At 43.1% G+C, this 17,626-nt stretch overlaps 1 protein-coding gene across 2 annotated transcripts in view; it reads left to right on the top strand.

Moving 5' to 3' along the window:
• LOC134480474 (uncharacterized) overlaps positions 1-17,626 on the top strand; it is a 184,050-nt gene that overhangs the window by 142,240 nt on the left and 24,184 nt on the right. Inside the window, exon 2 of one of the 2 annotated variants that reach the window (XM_063267961.1) lies at positions 11,456-11,883. In XM_063267961.1, the coding sequence (XP_063124031.1) occupies positions 11,742-11,883 (142 nt within the window). In that variant the 5' untranslated portion in view covers positions 11,456-11,741. Of the gene's footprint in view, positions 1-11,028; positions 11,884-17,626 lie in introns of those variants that run through there. The other variant, XM_063267960.1, reaches the window with a different exon arrangement.

Below are 17,626 nucleotides of genomic sequence, written 5' to 3'. Positions count from 1 at the left end.
TGACTTTCCCACGTCTTTGTCCTTCTGCTCTGGTGAATTCTGTGAAACTAGATGTTCCTTGAGGTTATGATTCTTAGACAATTGGAAATTGATGCATAGGGGCACAGAACAACACAGCCCTAGTGGCCCAGGTGCATACTGTGTGTTCTCATCTTGGAAAAAATGTAATAACTGCAAAATTGTAGTTCCAGATTAGGCTTTGACTTGCAAAGACAGCTTGAAGAAAATAAGAGAAAATGAATTAGTGCCAACATTGGGACCCTAAGAAAGGAAAGAGTTATTGAAGTTAGGAAGTAAGTTTTACATAATATTATAGACTGGTTAAGGAAGTATAGAATATATAAAATAATATACTAGTAAACTAAGTCTAACTACTGGAACCCTTATGAGTGTCATTGTGTGCAAGGAGCAGAACGCTAGTGGAATTAGTGTGCTAAGGGTTACCTTGATTCTTTCTGGCCACTGCCTGGCAGTTTTGCCTATGTCATTTATCATTAGAGTGTCACAGGAAAATGCAATTAGCTGATCTCGGAGCTTTGGAGTCTGAAGTATAAAAGTAAATGGTTAAAGTTTAAATAATGATAAGTTTACAATTATTATTATTATATTGGCCACAGGCCTGAGTATAGGGGAAGCCTGAAACTTTGGGGAACAATTGCAATTCTTAGTTCTTGATGGGATGTAGTCATTCTTTGCATTTGATTTGGCAATGATTATAAAATGTCTTTTTTCTACCTGCTTTTGGATTATTAATAAAGGACTGGGGCGAGAGAAAGGCTACAGAACATGTGAAGAGTAAATGAGAGAGAGCATGAGGGAGTGAAGGAGAGAGTACATGACAGAGCTAATGTAAGGACAAATGTGAGAGCGAATGAGACAGCATGAGGAGAGCATGTGAAGAGTGAGTGGAGAAAGAACGTGATAGTGAATGAGCGTGCTAATGAGAGAGCGAGTCTGAGAACAAACGTGAGAGCCAGGGAGAGAGCATGAGGAGAGCATGTGAGAATGAGTGAGGAGAGAATGTGAGGTGTGTGTGAAGACTGTGTGTGTGAGTGACAAGAGAGTGCATGTGGTGTGTGTGAGATATGTGTGAGGTGTGTGTGAAGACTGTGTGTGTGCGTGACAAGAGAGTGCATGTGGTGTGTGTGAGATATGTGTGAGGTGTGTATGAAGATTATGTGTGTGTACGTGACAGGAGAGTGCATATGGTGTATGTGAGATATGTGTGAGGTGTGTATGAAGACTGTGTGTGTGCGTGACAGGAGAGTGCATGTGGTGTGTATGAGATATGTGTGAGGTGTGTGTGAAGACTGTGTGTGTGCGTGACAGGAGAGTGCATGTGGTGTGAGTGAGATATGTGTGAGGTGTGTATGAAGACTGTGTGTGTGCGTGACAGGAGAGTGCATGTTGTGTGTGTGAGATATGTATGAGGTGTGTGTGAAGACTGTGTGTGTGAGCGATAGGAGAGTGCATGTGGTGTGTGTGAGATATGTGTGAGGTGTGTATGAAGACTGTGTGTGTGCATGACAGGAGAGTGCATGTGGTGTGTGTGAGATATGTGTGAGGAGTGTATGAAGAGTGTGTGTGTGCGTGAAAGGATAATGAACAGACGTGTGAATGATTGTGGGAGTTTGAGAAAAGAAAACTGCAATAAAAAAGGGAGGGTGCACAAAAGAATGCAGAGTGTGTGCAGCCTCAAACTGAGAGAGTGAGAGAGAGAGAGAGAGAGAGAGAGAGAGAGAGAGACAGAGAGACAGAGAGAGACAAAGAGAGACAGAGAGAGATAGAGAGAGAGAGAGAATAACTTCAAGCCTTGAAGTTGCCTATCTTTTGAACCCAAAGAGGAGTCTGTGGATATGTATTATGCGCCTTCCAGATATTCCTGCTTCCAGGTGAGAACTCTGATCCTGTGACCAAGGGCCAGGAAAGTCTAACAGAATGGCTGCAACCCTGAGGGCAGAGGATAAAACTTTTAGGTCTATGACCTCCTAATTTATATTTTCACCTGAAGTAAGTAAGTAAATTTTCTTACTGGGATAGGACTACGATCCTGGTGAGCGTCTTGTCTCTTGGATGCTCAATCAGTTCTTCGTTGTCACAGACTGTTTGAGCTTACTCCAGTCACTGGGAGTTATTCACACTTTCAAATTTGCTGAACTTTTCAGATTTCTACCATTTGTGGCAAACTGAGTGACAAAAGCAATGAATGTTGAGCACTTCCCTGGGGTCCAGTGCATATGGAGCTACGGGTGTATGGATATGGTAAGTCCCTAGGAGTTACTCTAAGAAAGTAGGACTGTGCTCTTAGGACCCCTGCGAGACCTCACTTCACTTTGCCAGCTTTGTGGGCTTCTACACTGCTGGTCTGAGAAGAACTGAAAACTAATGAAATAGATGTGTAGCCTCCCATTACCTTTGTCATTGTTAGGATATTAGTAGGAGAGGTTTGATTGAAATACACTCTCAGGAATATTAACAAAACCATTGCCTCTTGAGTACCATCTGGAGGAAGTACCAAGTTCACAGACAGTTATTCAAAAACTTCTCAAAGCCAGCAAACTGGAGCATGAAGAAAGCCAAGTCCAAGGCATTCAAAACCAGCATCCTCAACAATGCCCCCAGGAAAGGCTTTGGTAAAAGAAGGGAGGTACTGAGACAGTTGGCCCTCATACACTCAGAGAAGACTGTGCCAGGAGGATTGGGGAAGGATGTTGGGAGAGAGTAATTAGGTATAAGTAGTCAGTGAGCAGAACAAAAAGTGAAAAAGAAAAAATATATAAATAGAAATAAAATAAAGGTCTTTAACAAAATGGGACACAATGTATTGCTGAACTAACTCTATTGTGTTTACACTTGCACATTCTTTAACATCTAGAGAGACTAGATGTGATAAAATAGGATGCCCTTGTCGTTTATATTTACTATGTACACAGCAAAGATAAATGAAGTGGATAACATGCAGATCACAGATCCATTGTTCCCTCGCATCTATGTGACTCTGCTTCCCTTTTCAAAACTGTGGAAGCCTCTGCTCATCCAGTTCTCAGGGCTCAAGGAAAATGAAGTCCCCTATGATCTCTGCCAAGTGCTCTTGTGTTCCCAAAATTACTCTGCCTCAGGCTGCAGAGGCACTGAAGGGCCAGCCTTCACCTTCAAGGTGCAACCACTCTTTCAGTCTTTCCAGGCCCTCTGTTACTCAACTGAAGGTTTCAGCAGAGGCCTTTCATCTCAATAACAGAAGCTTACCTAATCCAAAACATTGGGAAGCCATCCTACACTCCTGATTGCCTGCTTACCTGAGACCAAACAACATAGCTCTCTTCTTTATGCCTGTTTCCCTGATTTGAAAGTAAATATTGTGTTCATCTGTGGCATCGGTGGTAAGAATAAAATCCTTAACATGAATAACAGGATCATGCAATGCATGGCTTTACATTCTATATACATATTGAATAGCTAGAGGGAATTACCAAAGAAAACAATAAGAATCCTAACAACAATTACAGAAATTATGAAATGAAATTAAACAAAAACAAAAGCAAAAACAAAAATACCTTGTGGGTGCTGGTATTAAAGGCATGTATTAACTCTGACCAGCTTTTAGGTATTTCCAATAAAAAGCAAACAAACAAACAAACAAACAAACAGCCTTATTACAGTTGCAGCAGGTGCAGGAGAGAAAGCTGGGAGATATCCTGTGCTGCTGCCCCCATGCTGTGATTCTGCAGCAACAACTTCCTTGGGAATAGGAACCTATATGCAGTGGGATCCCTTGCTGGACCTGTCATCTCAAAAATGGGGGCTTCTCTAATCCAAAACCTTGGAATCCAGTTGACTTCAGGCCAGGAATGAAGTCAACCATCATTAGTGAAAGAGCAAGGGAAAAATTACATAGGAAAAAATATGTGCCTTAATCAGAAAAGATCCTCAACTTCTAAGGCATCCACAATCTCCACCCCTCTCTTCTGAGCATTGCATAGAGATGATGTATAACTCCAGATGGTAGTAAAAGGCAGAGTTCTTCCCAGAAAAGTCATACATGATTTTCACCCTGATATCTGTGAGGTGAGGTGGCATTGTATCACAGAGTCAGCACACCCAGGATAAGGACACAGAAGCCACAGAAGACAATGCCAAATGGACTCCCTCCTGAACATATGGACCCATTAAAATTGAGGTTTAGCCTAACCTTAGGCCATTCCACTCCCTGCCCATCTGCCTGATTTTTATGTTTGTTCTGAGTTAAAGATCAGCGAGTAGCCCCAAATATCCTCATGATAGGACTTGGAAATTTAGGAAGAATGATAATGGAGAAGGGATGGCTATGTGGTTACAATGTGGTAACTGGGTTCTGACCAGGAACCTCGTCCTTAGCCAATGGGGACTTTAAGGCCGGGCCTCCTGCTTGTTCCAGTGCAGGCTAAGACTTCAGGGTCAGACCAGTTCCTGAGCCCTACACAGGGCCGCCTGCATACCCTTGTGACTGCATTAGAGCCAGAGTGCTCTCCGCCCCATCCTCTTCTCTCCTCTTTGTCACAGCCATGGTCCCCAAGAGCACTTGTCAAACACCTTTATACATCTATGTCAATCTCAAAGTCAGGTTCCCAGAGAATCAATCCCCATAACTGACCATAAATGAGGATTCACTGTGTGTGTGTATATATAATGTTGTAGAACACAGAATAGGGATTCTTGGTGACAGCTTCGTGGACATGTATCTTTGCACTGGGATCTTTCCACATGACTTAGATATGCTTGCCATGAGGTCATTACCAGTCACCTTGCCATTTCAGTTTCGTTTTTCTTTTGGATGCTAATGCTGTTTGATGTAAGATCCAAGGCTGAACTTCCATACTGGGCTATGGTTTCAGACTTGATTTACAGCCAGGTGCCCCGCGGGTTGCTTCCTTTTAATCCTAGAGGTTGATTAATCTTTCCAGTAAGGCTTCCAGTACTTGATAGGATTGTGCTACATGCTGTCAGAGCAGAGTTATACAGAATTCATATGCTGGCCTTCCTCTGATGGTGCTTACTTTTGCCAAGTCCTCAAACAGGGCAGCTCTTGGAAAAAAAACCCTGCAGGCAAAGAAATCATATATGTGGGTCTACCCCTGGCTCCTTGAGAAATGAAAGAGGAATATGGTCTTGACTTACTGGAAGTCTTATCCCAAGACTAGGGAAGGGGACTCCCAGAGAGCACTAAGCCTTCTCCTCAGCCATCATAGTCTGTCTAGCCTGTGGCTTTCATGTGGTCAGTGTGATGACCTTAAAATGTTCTAGGCATTTCTGCCATGTTTTGTCTCTATACCTAGACATGACCTCAGGTGTACAGTCACATTGGAAACATAAAAAGCCTAGCATCTGAATTGTGAAATTCAATGTGTGTTATATTTAAAATACCACAATAAATGAGTGGCCATTGCTACAGTAAATATTATTAGGGGGTTTCTACCCCACCATAGATCATTTAGTTCCCAAATAAAAGACACAAAACTTTTAGATTTATAATAAGCCTTAAAGTACTCGAGCTGGGCAGACATCAACCCTCTGTGCTATTTTTTCTGCTTCCCTGTCAATAACCCTGAGGTATTGCTTGCCATGCTCTGCCTGGGTCACTCCTGTTCTGACAGGCTGCCCCTCATGGCAATACACTCACGATCCACCTACCCTATGGGGTGGTGACTCCTTCCTTCTCCTCCCATGTCCTTTCCCTCTCCTTGTGGACCCTGCCTGAGCCCCCAGGCCCAGGGAAACTTTGTTCTGTGCCCTCTCTTCTGCCCAGCCCATGTTGTAGGGATTTTATTAACCAATCAGGGATAACTTAGGAGGCAAAAAAAAAAAAAAAAATCTGGTATACTTGAGGATCTCCTTGTCTTGGAGCAACCAGACCTTAAGGTACAGAATTTAGCATTTGAATATACAGCAGCACCAGACACATTATAGGCCGATCTACTTTGTAGCTGGACTCAAAGCTTGGCTCTCACACTGGTCAGATGTTCAACTGTGGAGAAGTTATTTTACCTTTATGTGACTCAATTCCCTTATCTGCACAGTGAGGATGATAACGAGTGTTTAATTCACAGAGTTGTCTGGGAACTGATGAGTCAATATATCTAGTATTTAAACATGAAAAACCATCTACTTTGCATAATTAATAAAAGTCTGTGGAAAGGGCAAAGTAATAAAGCCAGAAGAACATTTGATTTGGAAATGGGGCCATACAACTACCTCTAATAACAAACTGAGAATCAGGGAATGGTGGAAGACTAAGTCCAGAGAATTGTGAAATCAAGGCCAGCCTGGGCTGCGTAATAAGATCCTATCACAAAATATCAAGACAAGTCAGGTTCATAGTAATAATAAATCAAGAAATAGCCATTGTAAAGAATTTACAAAAAGCAAAGCAGTGAAGCAGAGTGGATGCTGTGTGTCAAATCCCTCTGCTGTCCATCTCTAGGACCAAGTATGCATCAGATCAGTGACAGGAATGGGGTGCTGAGAGCCTGGAGCAAAGGGATGCTGGCTGCATGGCCACATTTGAACAGTGCTAAAGCAGAACTAAATGCTAAGAAAAAAAGCCATATGCAAAACATGTAAATTTTAATGTCCTCCAGAAAGGCAAAACCACAATAATTTTACTGTTTGTCAAGCTGCTTGTGTCACCAAACTTCTAATATTTGTAAGGATGTGAAAATCTCTTGTGATGCAAACCAGCTGCCAATAAGAAGAGCAACCACTGTCCTGACCAAGGTGACCTGGATTCTGTCAAACAGGCCGAGGCAGCCTGGACAGCCATCAGAGTATGTTTAACACACAGATATCTGTCATTTCAAAAGGGGGAAAATGAAGCCTCACTTTTCCCCCCACTTTATGCAAAACCAAGAATACTCCAGCATTGAGGCTTACAAATAAAAATATGCCAAGAAACTTCATAGAATATACATTTCTCTTGTGTGTGCTACTGAGTGTGTGTTTTGTATGTGCTTTGTGTGTATGTGTGAGTGTGTGTGTATGTGTGTGTGCTTGTGTGTGTGTGTGTCTATGTGTGTATGTGTGTGAGTGTGTGTGTGTATGCATGTGAGTGTGTGTGTTTTGTGTGTGTGTGTGTGAGTGTGTGTGTGTATGAGTGTGTGTGTGTGTGTGTGTGTGTCTGTGTCTGTGTGCACTAATGCTTCAATTATCCGCTATGGTGAATACTGTCCCCAACTCAATTATGAAGGTTAGTATTAAGCTGTGAGTAGTATGTGGAGAGTGGTCACAAAGAATAATTAGGTGTGCTCTTCTGTTAAGTTGTCTGAGACTTCCAAATGCTGCATGCTGTGAGTGGGCCTCACATCTCAGCACACTAACTCTATTAAGTACAATTCCCATGTGTTTTTCTTAAACAATTTTTATGAAAACCTTTAATAATTTTTTCTCCCATTCATTTTTTTGTGGGGGGCAAGGGTCTTTGTTTGGTTTTTGTTTTTTTGGGTTTTTTTGTTTGTTTGTTTTTGCTTATTTTAGGTCCACAGGATTTTCTGTAGCCTTTGAGGAAGTCCTAGACTTAGGACACTGGATCTGTACAGTTTAGGGAATTAACCAGTTCACTAAGCACATTTTTTGTTTGTTTGGTTTCTGTTTTTCTTTTGAGATCTCACTGTGGGAACAGAGAAAGCCCTGAGGAAGTGCAGCCCTGAGTGGATGTGTGCTGTAAACATGATATGACTATGCCAAGGACCCAAAGCCATTTATCCACGGGGAAAAGGGAAAGGCGCCCATGCCCCTTGAGGCTCAGAGACATGACAAAGCCTTCTCAGGATGGTGTTGATAGTGTGTGCAGATAAAGTCTACTCTACCTTTCTCCCTGGCCCCATCTGGATATTTACAGCCTGAAGACTGCTCCCTGCAGAGACTGCTCCTACTGAGATTAGCTAAATCTGCCCCTTGTCAGTTGCATATGCATAGTCCTCCCCTCCTTGTTTATCTGCATGTAATTCCCACCTCCTTGCTTCCCTGTGCAACAGCCCTGCTTCCTGCCAACTCTATATAATAAACGTGTTGAGCTTCTGGTATGCTGCATTTTCTCCAGCTCAGGGACCCAGCCTTCCCCATGTATGTGTGTCCAATGTCATTCTTCATTTCCTCCTCACCCCTGGTCAGGCCCAAGTCCCTGGAGCCACACAAAGGACTTGGCAATCTCAGTCTGCTCCACTTCGAAGGAAGTGCTTTCTAAACTGAAATCTAAAGCACACAGTGGGTTCAGCTCCCTCTCAAGTGTCTTTGGTGAGGGTTGGGGTGGGTGTGAGACCAGTTGCATTATGACTATTGCAGAAGAGTAAAGGATTCACAGTTTGCTTTTGGTGAAGGTGAGCTCCCCAAGAGGCTATCATTGCCAACGTCTTCCCAAGTCACCTTCTAGGAGGTCAACTGACTCCTAGGTGAGTCTTTGGTTACACTGCTTCAGTTTTCTGTGGATACACTGTCCAAATGGCACCCACTGGTCACACATGGCTATTTGAGATGAACTAAACTTAGACCTAAAATCTGCCTCTTTAGTCACAGCAGGCAAACCAGGAGGCAAACAGCCAGCCAGAATACATACCCAGAAACACTGCAGATATAGAATATTTCTATCATCTAGAAATTTCTCATGGACAGCAGTGGTCTAGGTTCTTGGTGTCTGGTTTTTCCTTCAGGGAGAATTATTTGACATACTAATATCCAAAGGTTTATTTTTAAAGCAACTTTACCAAAATATGACTTACTCACCCCCAAATTAATCCAGTTTAAGTCTACAATGTAATGGTTCCCAATAAATCTACTTCATCTCTAGACCACGGACCAAAAGAACGAGAGTGTTTGCAGTTATGTAAAATGGTATGCAACAGTATTGACCACTGCATAATTATACTGCACTACTTTTGAATTCTTCAAATTCAGGCCTTTTATTGATAGTTGTACAAAAATACATTATCCTAGAGTTGAGAAAATATTATACAGTATTTCTTCTGGGCTTTATATTTCATTGAGACTTTAATATTTTTGCATCTTTTGCTAGTATCGTTAGATTCTTTGTAAGAGTTTTATCTTGTGGAGTTTTGTTATTTTCTTCCAATCTGGGCAGTATTTGATGCCATTTCAATGTTCTCAGGATTTTGATGAAAATAATACCACAATGATAAAGTGATACTCATTTTCTTGAGCCATCTACATATGTATATACATACATATGGGAAGGTATGTATACATATTTCTATGCTATACTGTGTAGAATACAATTCTATTATACGTCAACATATACAGTGTACTCAATATGATTTCTGTGAATGTTATCAGTCATGGGGAAATATTAAGAGCCTGAATAAACATGCACAATATTTGCAGAATGCACATAAAACTGAAGATGGTATATAAGCAAAATTGTGAAATATATCACTTACAGCTTTCATATCGAATGTACTTTACAATTTTTAATAGATTAAAAAAATTAAATCATCTTTACCCAGTTTCTTTTTTTGTTCACAATGTGTATCCTGGATGATTTGAATTATATACGCTGCTCAAGATCCTTTTAACAACAGTAACCTAATGCCTTACATGTGTTTCTGATATTTCTATTCACTTGATTACTGTTCAATAATTATACCAAGTTGATAGCTGTAATTTTTATCACTTTAAGAATGTAAATTTCATGTGTATGTATACTTTTGATCCTAACTCTTTGGAGGCATAGGCAGGTGGATCTCTTCTTTGAGGTCTACCTGGTCTACATAGGAAAACCCTATCTTAAAAAAATCAATCAATAAATAAGCAAATAAATAAAAAGAATTTAAAACACTTGAAATTAATATGAACACAACCACATCTTTAATAACAGTTGATTTTTTATTGCAGATAATTCATATACTCAATTTAAAAAATGTTATATAGTATCATATGGGAACTCAATTTCATCGTAAAATAAACCTGCTCTTCTCTTTTAATTGGTTGCTCTTAGTTAACATTTTCATACACATATATAATTTATTCTGATTATTCTCTCCCCCACATCTTCTCATCCCCTCCCCTATGACTTAAACTGATACAGTCTTCTAAATTTAGGCTTTCCAAATTTAGGATTTCTCTTTTATTTATTATACATTCCTTTACTTTTCCATCTACATTTTACGATATCTTAATAAGAAACCCATTCTGTCATTAGCATTATCTCAGTGTTGGTAGGAGACATTCATATTCTTCAGTAGCTTGTCATCAGTGCAGGAAATGACATCGAGGTCTCTCTCTGTCTCTGTCTCCCTCTCTGTCTCTCTCTGTCTCACTGTCTCTTCTGTCTCTCTCTGTCTCTTCTGTCTCTCTGTCTCTCTGTCTCTCTCTCCATCCCCTCCACAACTGTTTTGTTTTCTAATATAAGGTCTCACACTTTAGTCTTGAAATCAAGGCAATCAACCTACCTCAGCCTTGTGAGTTTTGGGATTCCAGGCATACACCATGTTGCCCAGTGAATTTTGTGACTCTCATACATCCCTTTACCATTTCTGAATTATTTTTAATATTGCTGTGACCCTTTTCTAGCTTCTAGATGTAGATACATTAACTGATTAGAAGGTTTTATTTTTAAAGATTTATTTATTTATGTACATGAGCACTCTGTCTGCGAGTGTGCCTGCATGTCAGAAGAGAGCTTCAGACAGAAGAGGGCATTGGATCCCACTACAGATAGTTGTCTGTCACAATGTGGTTGCTGGGAATTGAACTTGGAAGCAATGGAGAAGCAGCGCTCTTAACCACCAAGCCATCTCTCCAGCCTGATAAAAAAGATTTTAAATTTCATTCTTTTCGCGTTTGTTTGCATCTTTCTTCTTGAGAACACTGTGATGGAATGTCCAAATGGTGATTAGTGGCGGTTGGTAGAAGGAGCCATATGTGTGATGCCACCATATGTGTGAGGGGCTGGCAACAAGGTGCAGACCCAAGACCATGGCCCCGTGCCCTGAGGCTCGCCTGCTGGATGTGGGCTCTCAGCCCCATCAGGATGCCTTCAGGTGAGGACAGCAGGTAGTGGCTTGCGCCCTACTAGGCCAGCCTAGGAGAGCGGCAACCACAATTGCCCTGCCCAAGCCTCGAGCCTGGGGCAGCTGGAAGCTCCAGAGGCGATGGCCGCGGTTAGGTCACGGTAGGCCTGGGGGCCACAGAAACCTCCCTGCGCCTCCTCAGAGCCCTGAGGGGGACTGACGCGCCTGGGCGGAGCCTGCAGCTCCACACAACGCGCTTCCCCGTGTCGCGGCTCCCGGTGTTGCCTGCACCGCGGAGTGGGCACACGTGTCCTTCCCACCCCGCCGTTCGACCGCACCCGAGCCGGGCCTCAGGTCAGGCGGAGCTCGTGGGTGAGCGCGGGGCCTGAGGGGACGGGGCGCGCGTGTTATATTTGGCGCCCGCAGCAGCGCGTGTGCCTGGGCGAGTTTTCCTTCCGCAGGTGCTGGCAGCCGGGGCGCCGCCGCCCAAGCTGACTCCTCTCTCTCCCTCTCAGACCCCGGCAGGGCCCAGAGGTGATTCTGCCTGCACGATGTCCTCCTTGCTGGAGGCGAGCTCTTCGCAGGCGCCACATCGCGAACAAAAAGAGAAAGAAAAAAAGAAAAGAAAAAGCAGAAGAAGCAGCCAGGGAAGGGGGCCTTAGCGGCGTTGGGGGTCACCTCGGCCACGGGAGGGCGCGCTATGATAGCGGCGGGGTTTCCAAGGGAGACTGCAGCCTCGCAGTATCCATGGATGAAGCCCAGGCCAGCCCTGCCAAGGGACCTGGAGGCATGGCGCTTGCGCGGACCCCTTGCCCGACCTCCGGTCTGGACCCCAGGGACAGCAAGCAGCAAGCAGGGCGGGCTGCACCGCCAGAGCAGCAAAATCAAGGTAGGTAGGAGACCAGCATCCGTCCTTGGGCTGGTTCTGGCCCTGCCCCCCGCCCCTGGCCCCCTGCCCTCCTGCCCTGGGAAAGCAGTGGCAGAAGGAGGCAATGCAAAGTGAGCCCATTGGGTAGGGGAAGGGAGGGTTCAGGGATGTATGGAAAGCAGAAGCAGGGATTTGAAAGCCCATGGCATTGAGAAAGAATGGAGAGGTAATCTGGAGTGTGCTGTTAAAGGACGGGGATCATGGGAAAATATTTTCTTAAAACCTCAGGCAATGAATGTATTATTTAATAAATTTCTTCTGATCTACTTTGAAATTGGTTGCCCCTTGCAAGAGATTGTATTTGGAGGATGTAAAATACCCTCCTTCAATTACTTGGAGAAAGGGAACATAAACAGAGATTTCCTTCTTTTTTAGCCACCAAAGCTCTGAGAGCTTACACTTCTGCATAATTTAATTCTTTCCTACCTGCTTTGAGCAGGCCTCCAGATCAGCAAGTTCCTTTGAAATGGTTTTGCTTGTCTTTGTTTATTTTCCATGGTGCTGATTAGAAAGCCATGAATTGTTTTGTGAATTTTAAATTTCAAGAGGTGACACCCAGAGTTGATGGTGGTTTCCTTCACACATTGCAGTGTAGTTGTGAAGGGTTAAAATTTCTAAAAGTTAGTCATGAACAAAGTCCAGACATGCCTGAGAGAATTTGAGATAGGGCTCACTGGCCCGACTATCAACTCCCAAGGACACTGGCCATCTGGAGCCACCCCCTCCCCTTCCTTCACTCCCTGAGGATGGGTCATCCCCCTGCTGCAATGAGATGAGTTGCCCTGCCCACATTGCTGAGATGCTAGATTACACGTATGCTTTGTTGATGTAACTCCATGCCAAAAGTAACTGTGCACCCTTTGTATAAGCCAATTATGTGTATCCACACGAAACCCCTGGTTTTCCCTATATAAGCTCCTGCCTAGAGAGGCTCGGGGCTTGACTCAATCTCCTGTGTGAGATACGTGTCAGCCCGAGATCTCGTAAATAAAACTGCCTCTTGTTGATTACATCAAGACCGGCTTCTCGTGTTTCCTGGGGGTACCTCAACCCGTGACTGGAGCGAGAGTCTCCCCAAGTCTGGGGGTCTTTCAGTTGCAGCATAAAAAAAAATACTTCTTGTGACAAGAAGTGGAAAAAGAAAGTTGATGAGCTAAGAAAAGAGGAGCCTTGAGCCAGATCAACCATTTGGCTTCCTCAAATATGGAGCAAGCATGGAATGTGGCTTTTTCAGAATCGAGGGGGTTTTTAGGATTGGGCAGTGAATACTGTCTGGTGCTAACCCGTCCCTTTTGTGGCTGACAACCCTTAGGAGACAGGTCAGAATGTGCCAACAGCACAGAGTGGGCACTGGTGGTATCTGAACTCTGAAGTGCTCAGGAACTGTGAAAGTTTCTCTGTTATCACCCTGGAGCCATCTAGTGAAATAGACCACTGTGATGCTGTGTAAGAGGCCATTGTGAGGGCTGGAGAGATGGCTCAGTGGGTAAGAGCACCAAGTGTTCTTCCAGAGGTCCTGAGTTCAAATGCCAGCAACCACACGGTGGCTCACAACCATCTGTAAGGAGTACTGATGCCCTCTTCTGGTGTGTCTGAAGACAGATGCATTGTATGAAATATAAATAAATAAATCTTACAAAAGATTGTCATCTACTGCAGTTTCTATGTGGACAGGGCACAGTTGAAGGGCTTAAAGATCAAGTACATTGCCTGTCTTTAAAGATCAAGTATATCACCTAACTTTTTTTTTTTTTGACATCTTTTTTTTTTTTTATTAACTTGAGTATTTCTTATATACATTTCAAGTGTTATTCCCTTTCCCGGTTTCCGGACAAACATCACCCTCCCCCCTCCCCTTCCTTGTGGGTGTTCCCCTCCCAAACCTCCCCCCATTGCCACCCTCCCCGCATAGTCTAGTTCACTGGGGGTTCAGTCTTAGCAGGACCCAGGGCTTCCCCTTCCACTGGTGCTCTTACTAGGATATTCATTGCTACCTATGGGGACAGAGTCCAGGGTCAGTCCATGTATAGTCTTTAGGTAGTGGCTTAGTCCCTGGAAGCTCTGGTTGCTTGACATTGTTGTACTTTTGGGGTCTCGAGCACCTTCAAGCTCTTCCAGTTCTTTCTCTGATTCCTTCAACGGGGGACCTATTCTCAGTTCAGTGGTTTGCTGCTGGCATTCGCCTCTGTATTTGCTGTATTCTGGCTGTGTCTCTCAGGAGCGATCTACATCCGGCTCCTGTCGGTCTGCACTTCTTTGCTTCATCCATCTTGTCTAATTGGGTGGCTGTATATGTATGGGCCACCTGTGGGGCAGGCTCTGAATGGGTGTTCCTTCAGTCTCTGTTTTAATCTTTGCCTCTCCCTTCCCTGCCAAGGGTATTCTTTTTCCTCATTTAAAGAAGGAGTGAAGCATTCACATTTTGATCATCCGTCTTGAGTTTCCTTTGTTCTAGGGATCTAGGGTAATTCAAGCATTTGGGCTAATAGCCACTTATCAATGAGTGCATACCATGTATGTCTTTCTGTGAGTGGGTTAGCTCACTCAGGATGATATTTTCCAGTTCCAACCATTTGCCTACGAATTTCATAAACTCGTTGTTTTTGATAGCTGAGTAATATTCCATTGTGTAGATGTACCACATTTTCTGTATCCATTCCTCTGTTGAAGGGCATCTGGGTTCTTTCCAGTTTCTGGCTATTATAAATAAGGCTGCGATGAACATAGTGGAGCACGTGTCTCTTTTATATGTTGAGGCATCTTTTGGGTATATGCCCAAGAGAGGTATGGCTGGATCCTCAGGCAGTTCAATGTCCAATTTTCTGAGGAACCTCCAGACTGATTTCCAGAATGGTTTTACCAGTCTGCAATCCCACCAACAATGGAGGAGTGTTCCTCTTTCTCCACATCCTCGCCAGCATCTGCTGTCACCTGGGTTTTTGATCTTAGCCATTCTCACTGGTGTGAGGTGAAATCTCAGGGTTGTTTCGATTTGCATTTCCCTTATGACTAAAGATGTTGAACATTTCTTTAGGTGTTTCTCAGCCATTCGGCATTCCTCAGCTGTGAATTCTTTGTTTAGCTCTGAACCCCATTTTTTAATAGGGTTATTTGTCTCCCTGCGGTCTAACTCTTGAGTTCTTTGTATATTTTGGATATAAGGCCTCTATCTGTTATAGGATTGGTAAAGATCTTTTCCCAATCTGTTGGTTGCCGTTTTGTCCTAACCACAGTGTCCTTTGCCTTACAGAAGCTTTGCAGTTTTATGAGATCCCATTTGTCGATTCTTGATCTTAGAGCATAAGCCATTATCACCTAACTTTTAAACCAAGAAATGTAGTGTCTTTTATGCTGCTTCTGTACCTTTTAGTGATGTATCTTTTCTCCTATTACTTCGTTTGTTTCCATGATAGTTGTTTTCAAGTGAATGTGATTATTGAACTTATTTGCAGAGCTATTCAATATTTCTATTTTCATTGGTTAAATATTTGTGGTGAAATTGCTTTGTGATATCAGTAAAATGTATGTGAAAATTTTAGAGAGTATACCGGTTTGGGTAATTATAATAACTTTCCCCTCAAGTGGTGGCCTGGTTACACATTTAAAAGACTGGAATTCATTACCATCCATAGCAGGATTGATAGGGAAGCACAATGGACAGCGACAGTGTTGTTCCCTTTGACACTTGTGGGAGCCAAGAAAGAAGTGTGAGTTGCCTGTTTGTGTCTTAGAAAACTGAGACTGAGTATCATTACTGTAGAAGCCCATGGAAAAAATGATGAGCTTTTCAGAAATCACCAGTTAAAGAAATGGTGGTATTGGTTGGGGAGGGCCCAGGAGCAGCAGGACCTCTGCGCCTGAGACACTGCCGGAAGCTGAAGAGACAGACCGGATAAACAGTTCTCTGCACCCAAATCCCATGGGAGGGAGAGCTAAACCTTCAGAGAGGCAGACACGCCTGGGAAACCAGAAGAGACTGCACTCTGCACACATCTCTGACGCCAGAGGAAAACACCAAACGCCATCTGGAACCCTGGTGCACAGAGGCTCCCAGAAAGGGTGGCGCAGATCTTCCTGGTTGCTGCCCCCGCATAGAGCTTATAGGCAGCACCCCACGAGCAAACTTGAGCCTCTGGACCACAGGTAAGACCAACTTTTCTGCTGCAAGTGACCTGCCTGGTGAACTCAAGACCCAGGCCCACAGGAACAGCTAAAGACCTGTAGATAGGAAAAACTACACGCCCGAAAGCAGAACACTCTGTCCCCATAACTGGCTGGAAGAAAACAGGAAAACAGGTTTACAGCACTCCTGACACACAGGCTTATAAGACAGTCTAGCCACTGTCAGAAATAGCAGAACAAAGTAACACTAGAGATAATCTGATGGCGAGAGGCAAGCGCAGGAACCCAAGCAACAGTAACGAAGACTACATGGCATCATCGGAACCCAATTCTCTCACCAAAGCAAACATGGAATATCCAAACACACCAGAAAAGCAAGATCTAGTTTCAAAATCATATTTGATCATAATGCTGGAGGACTTCAAGAAAGACGTGAAGAACTAACTCCCTTAGAGAACAAGTAGAAGCCTACAGAGAGGAATTCAAAAATACCTGAAAGAATTCCAGGAAATCATAAATAAACAAGTAGAAGCCCATAGAGAGGAGTCACGAAAATCCCTGAAAGAATTCCAGGAAATCATAAATAAACAAGTAGAAGCCCATAGAGAGGAATCACAAAAATCCCTGAAAGAATTCCAGGAAAACACAATCAAACAGTTGAAGGAATTAAAAATGGAAATAGAAGCAATCAAGAAAGAACACATGGAAACAACCCTGGATATAGAAAACCAAAAGAAGAGACAAGGAGCTGTAGATACGAGCTTCACCAACAGAATACAAGACATGGAAGAGAGAATCTCAGGAGCAGAAGATTCCATAGAAATCATTGACTCACTGTGAAAGATAATGTAAAGCGGAAAAAGCTACTGGTCCAAAACATACAGGAAATCCAGGAATCAATGAGAAGATCAAACCTAAGGATAATAGGTATAGAAGAGAGTGAAGACTCCCAGCTCAAAGGACCAGTAAATATCTTCAACAAAATCATAGAAGAAAACTTCCCTAACCTAAAAAAAGAGAAACCCATAGGCATACAAGAAGCCTACAGAACTCCAAATAGTTTTGACCAGAAAAGAAACACCTCCCGTCACATAATAGTCAAAACACCAAACGCACAAAATAAAGAAAGAATATTAAAAGCAGTAAGGGAAAAAGGTCAAGTAACATATAAAGGCAGACCTATCAGAATCACACCAGACTTTTCGCCAGAAACTATGAAAGCCAGAAGATCCTGGACAGATGTCATACAGACCCTAAGAGAACACAAATGCCAGCCCAGTACTCTATCCTGCAAAACTCTCAATTAACATAGATGGAGAAACCAAGATATTCCATGACAAAACCAAATTTACACAATATCTTTCTAAAATCCAGCACCACAAAGGATAATAAATGGTAAAACCCAACATAAGGAGGCAAGCTATAACCTAGAAGAAGCAAGAGACTAATCGTCTTGGCAACAAAACAAAGAGAAGAAAAACACACAAACATAACCTCACATCCAAATATGAATATAACAGGAAGCAATAATCACTATTCCTTAATATCTCTCAATAGCAATGGCCTCAACTCCCCAATAAAA

The sequence above is a fragment of the Rattus norvegicus genome, chromosome 9, assembly GCF_036323735.1.
Source record: "Rattus norvegicus strain BN/NHsdMcwi chromosome 9, GRCr8, whole genome shotgun sequence".
In the NCBI taxonomy this organism is placed as follows: Eukaryota; Metazoa; Chordata; class Mammalia; order Rodentia; family Muridae; genus Rattus; species Rattus norvegicus.
Note: the sequence above shows the minus strand (reverse complement) of the source record. Positions and strands in the feature narration are given on the sequence as shown.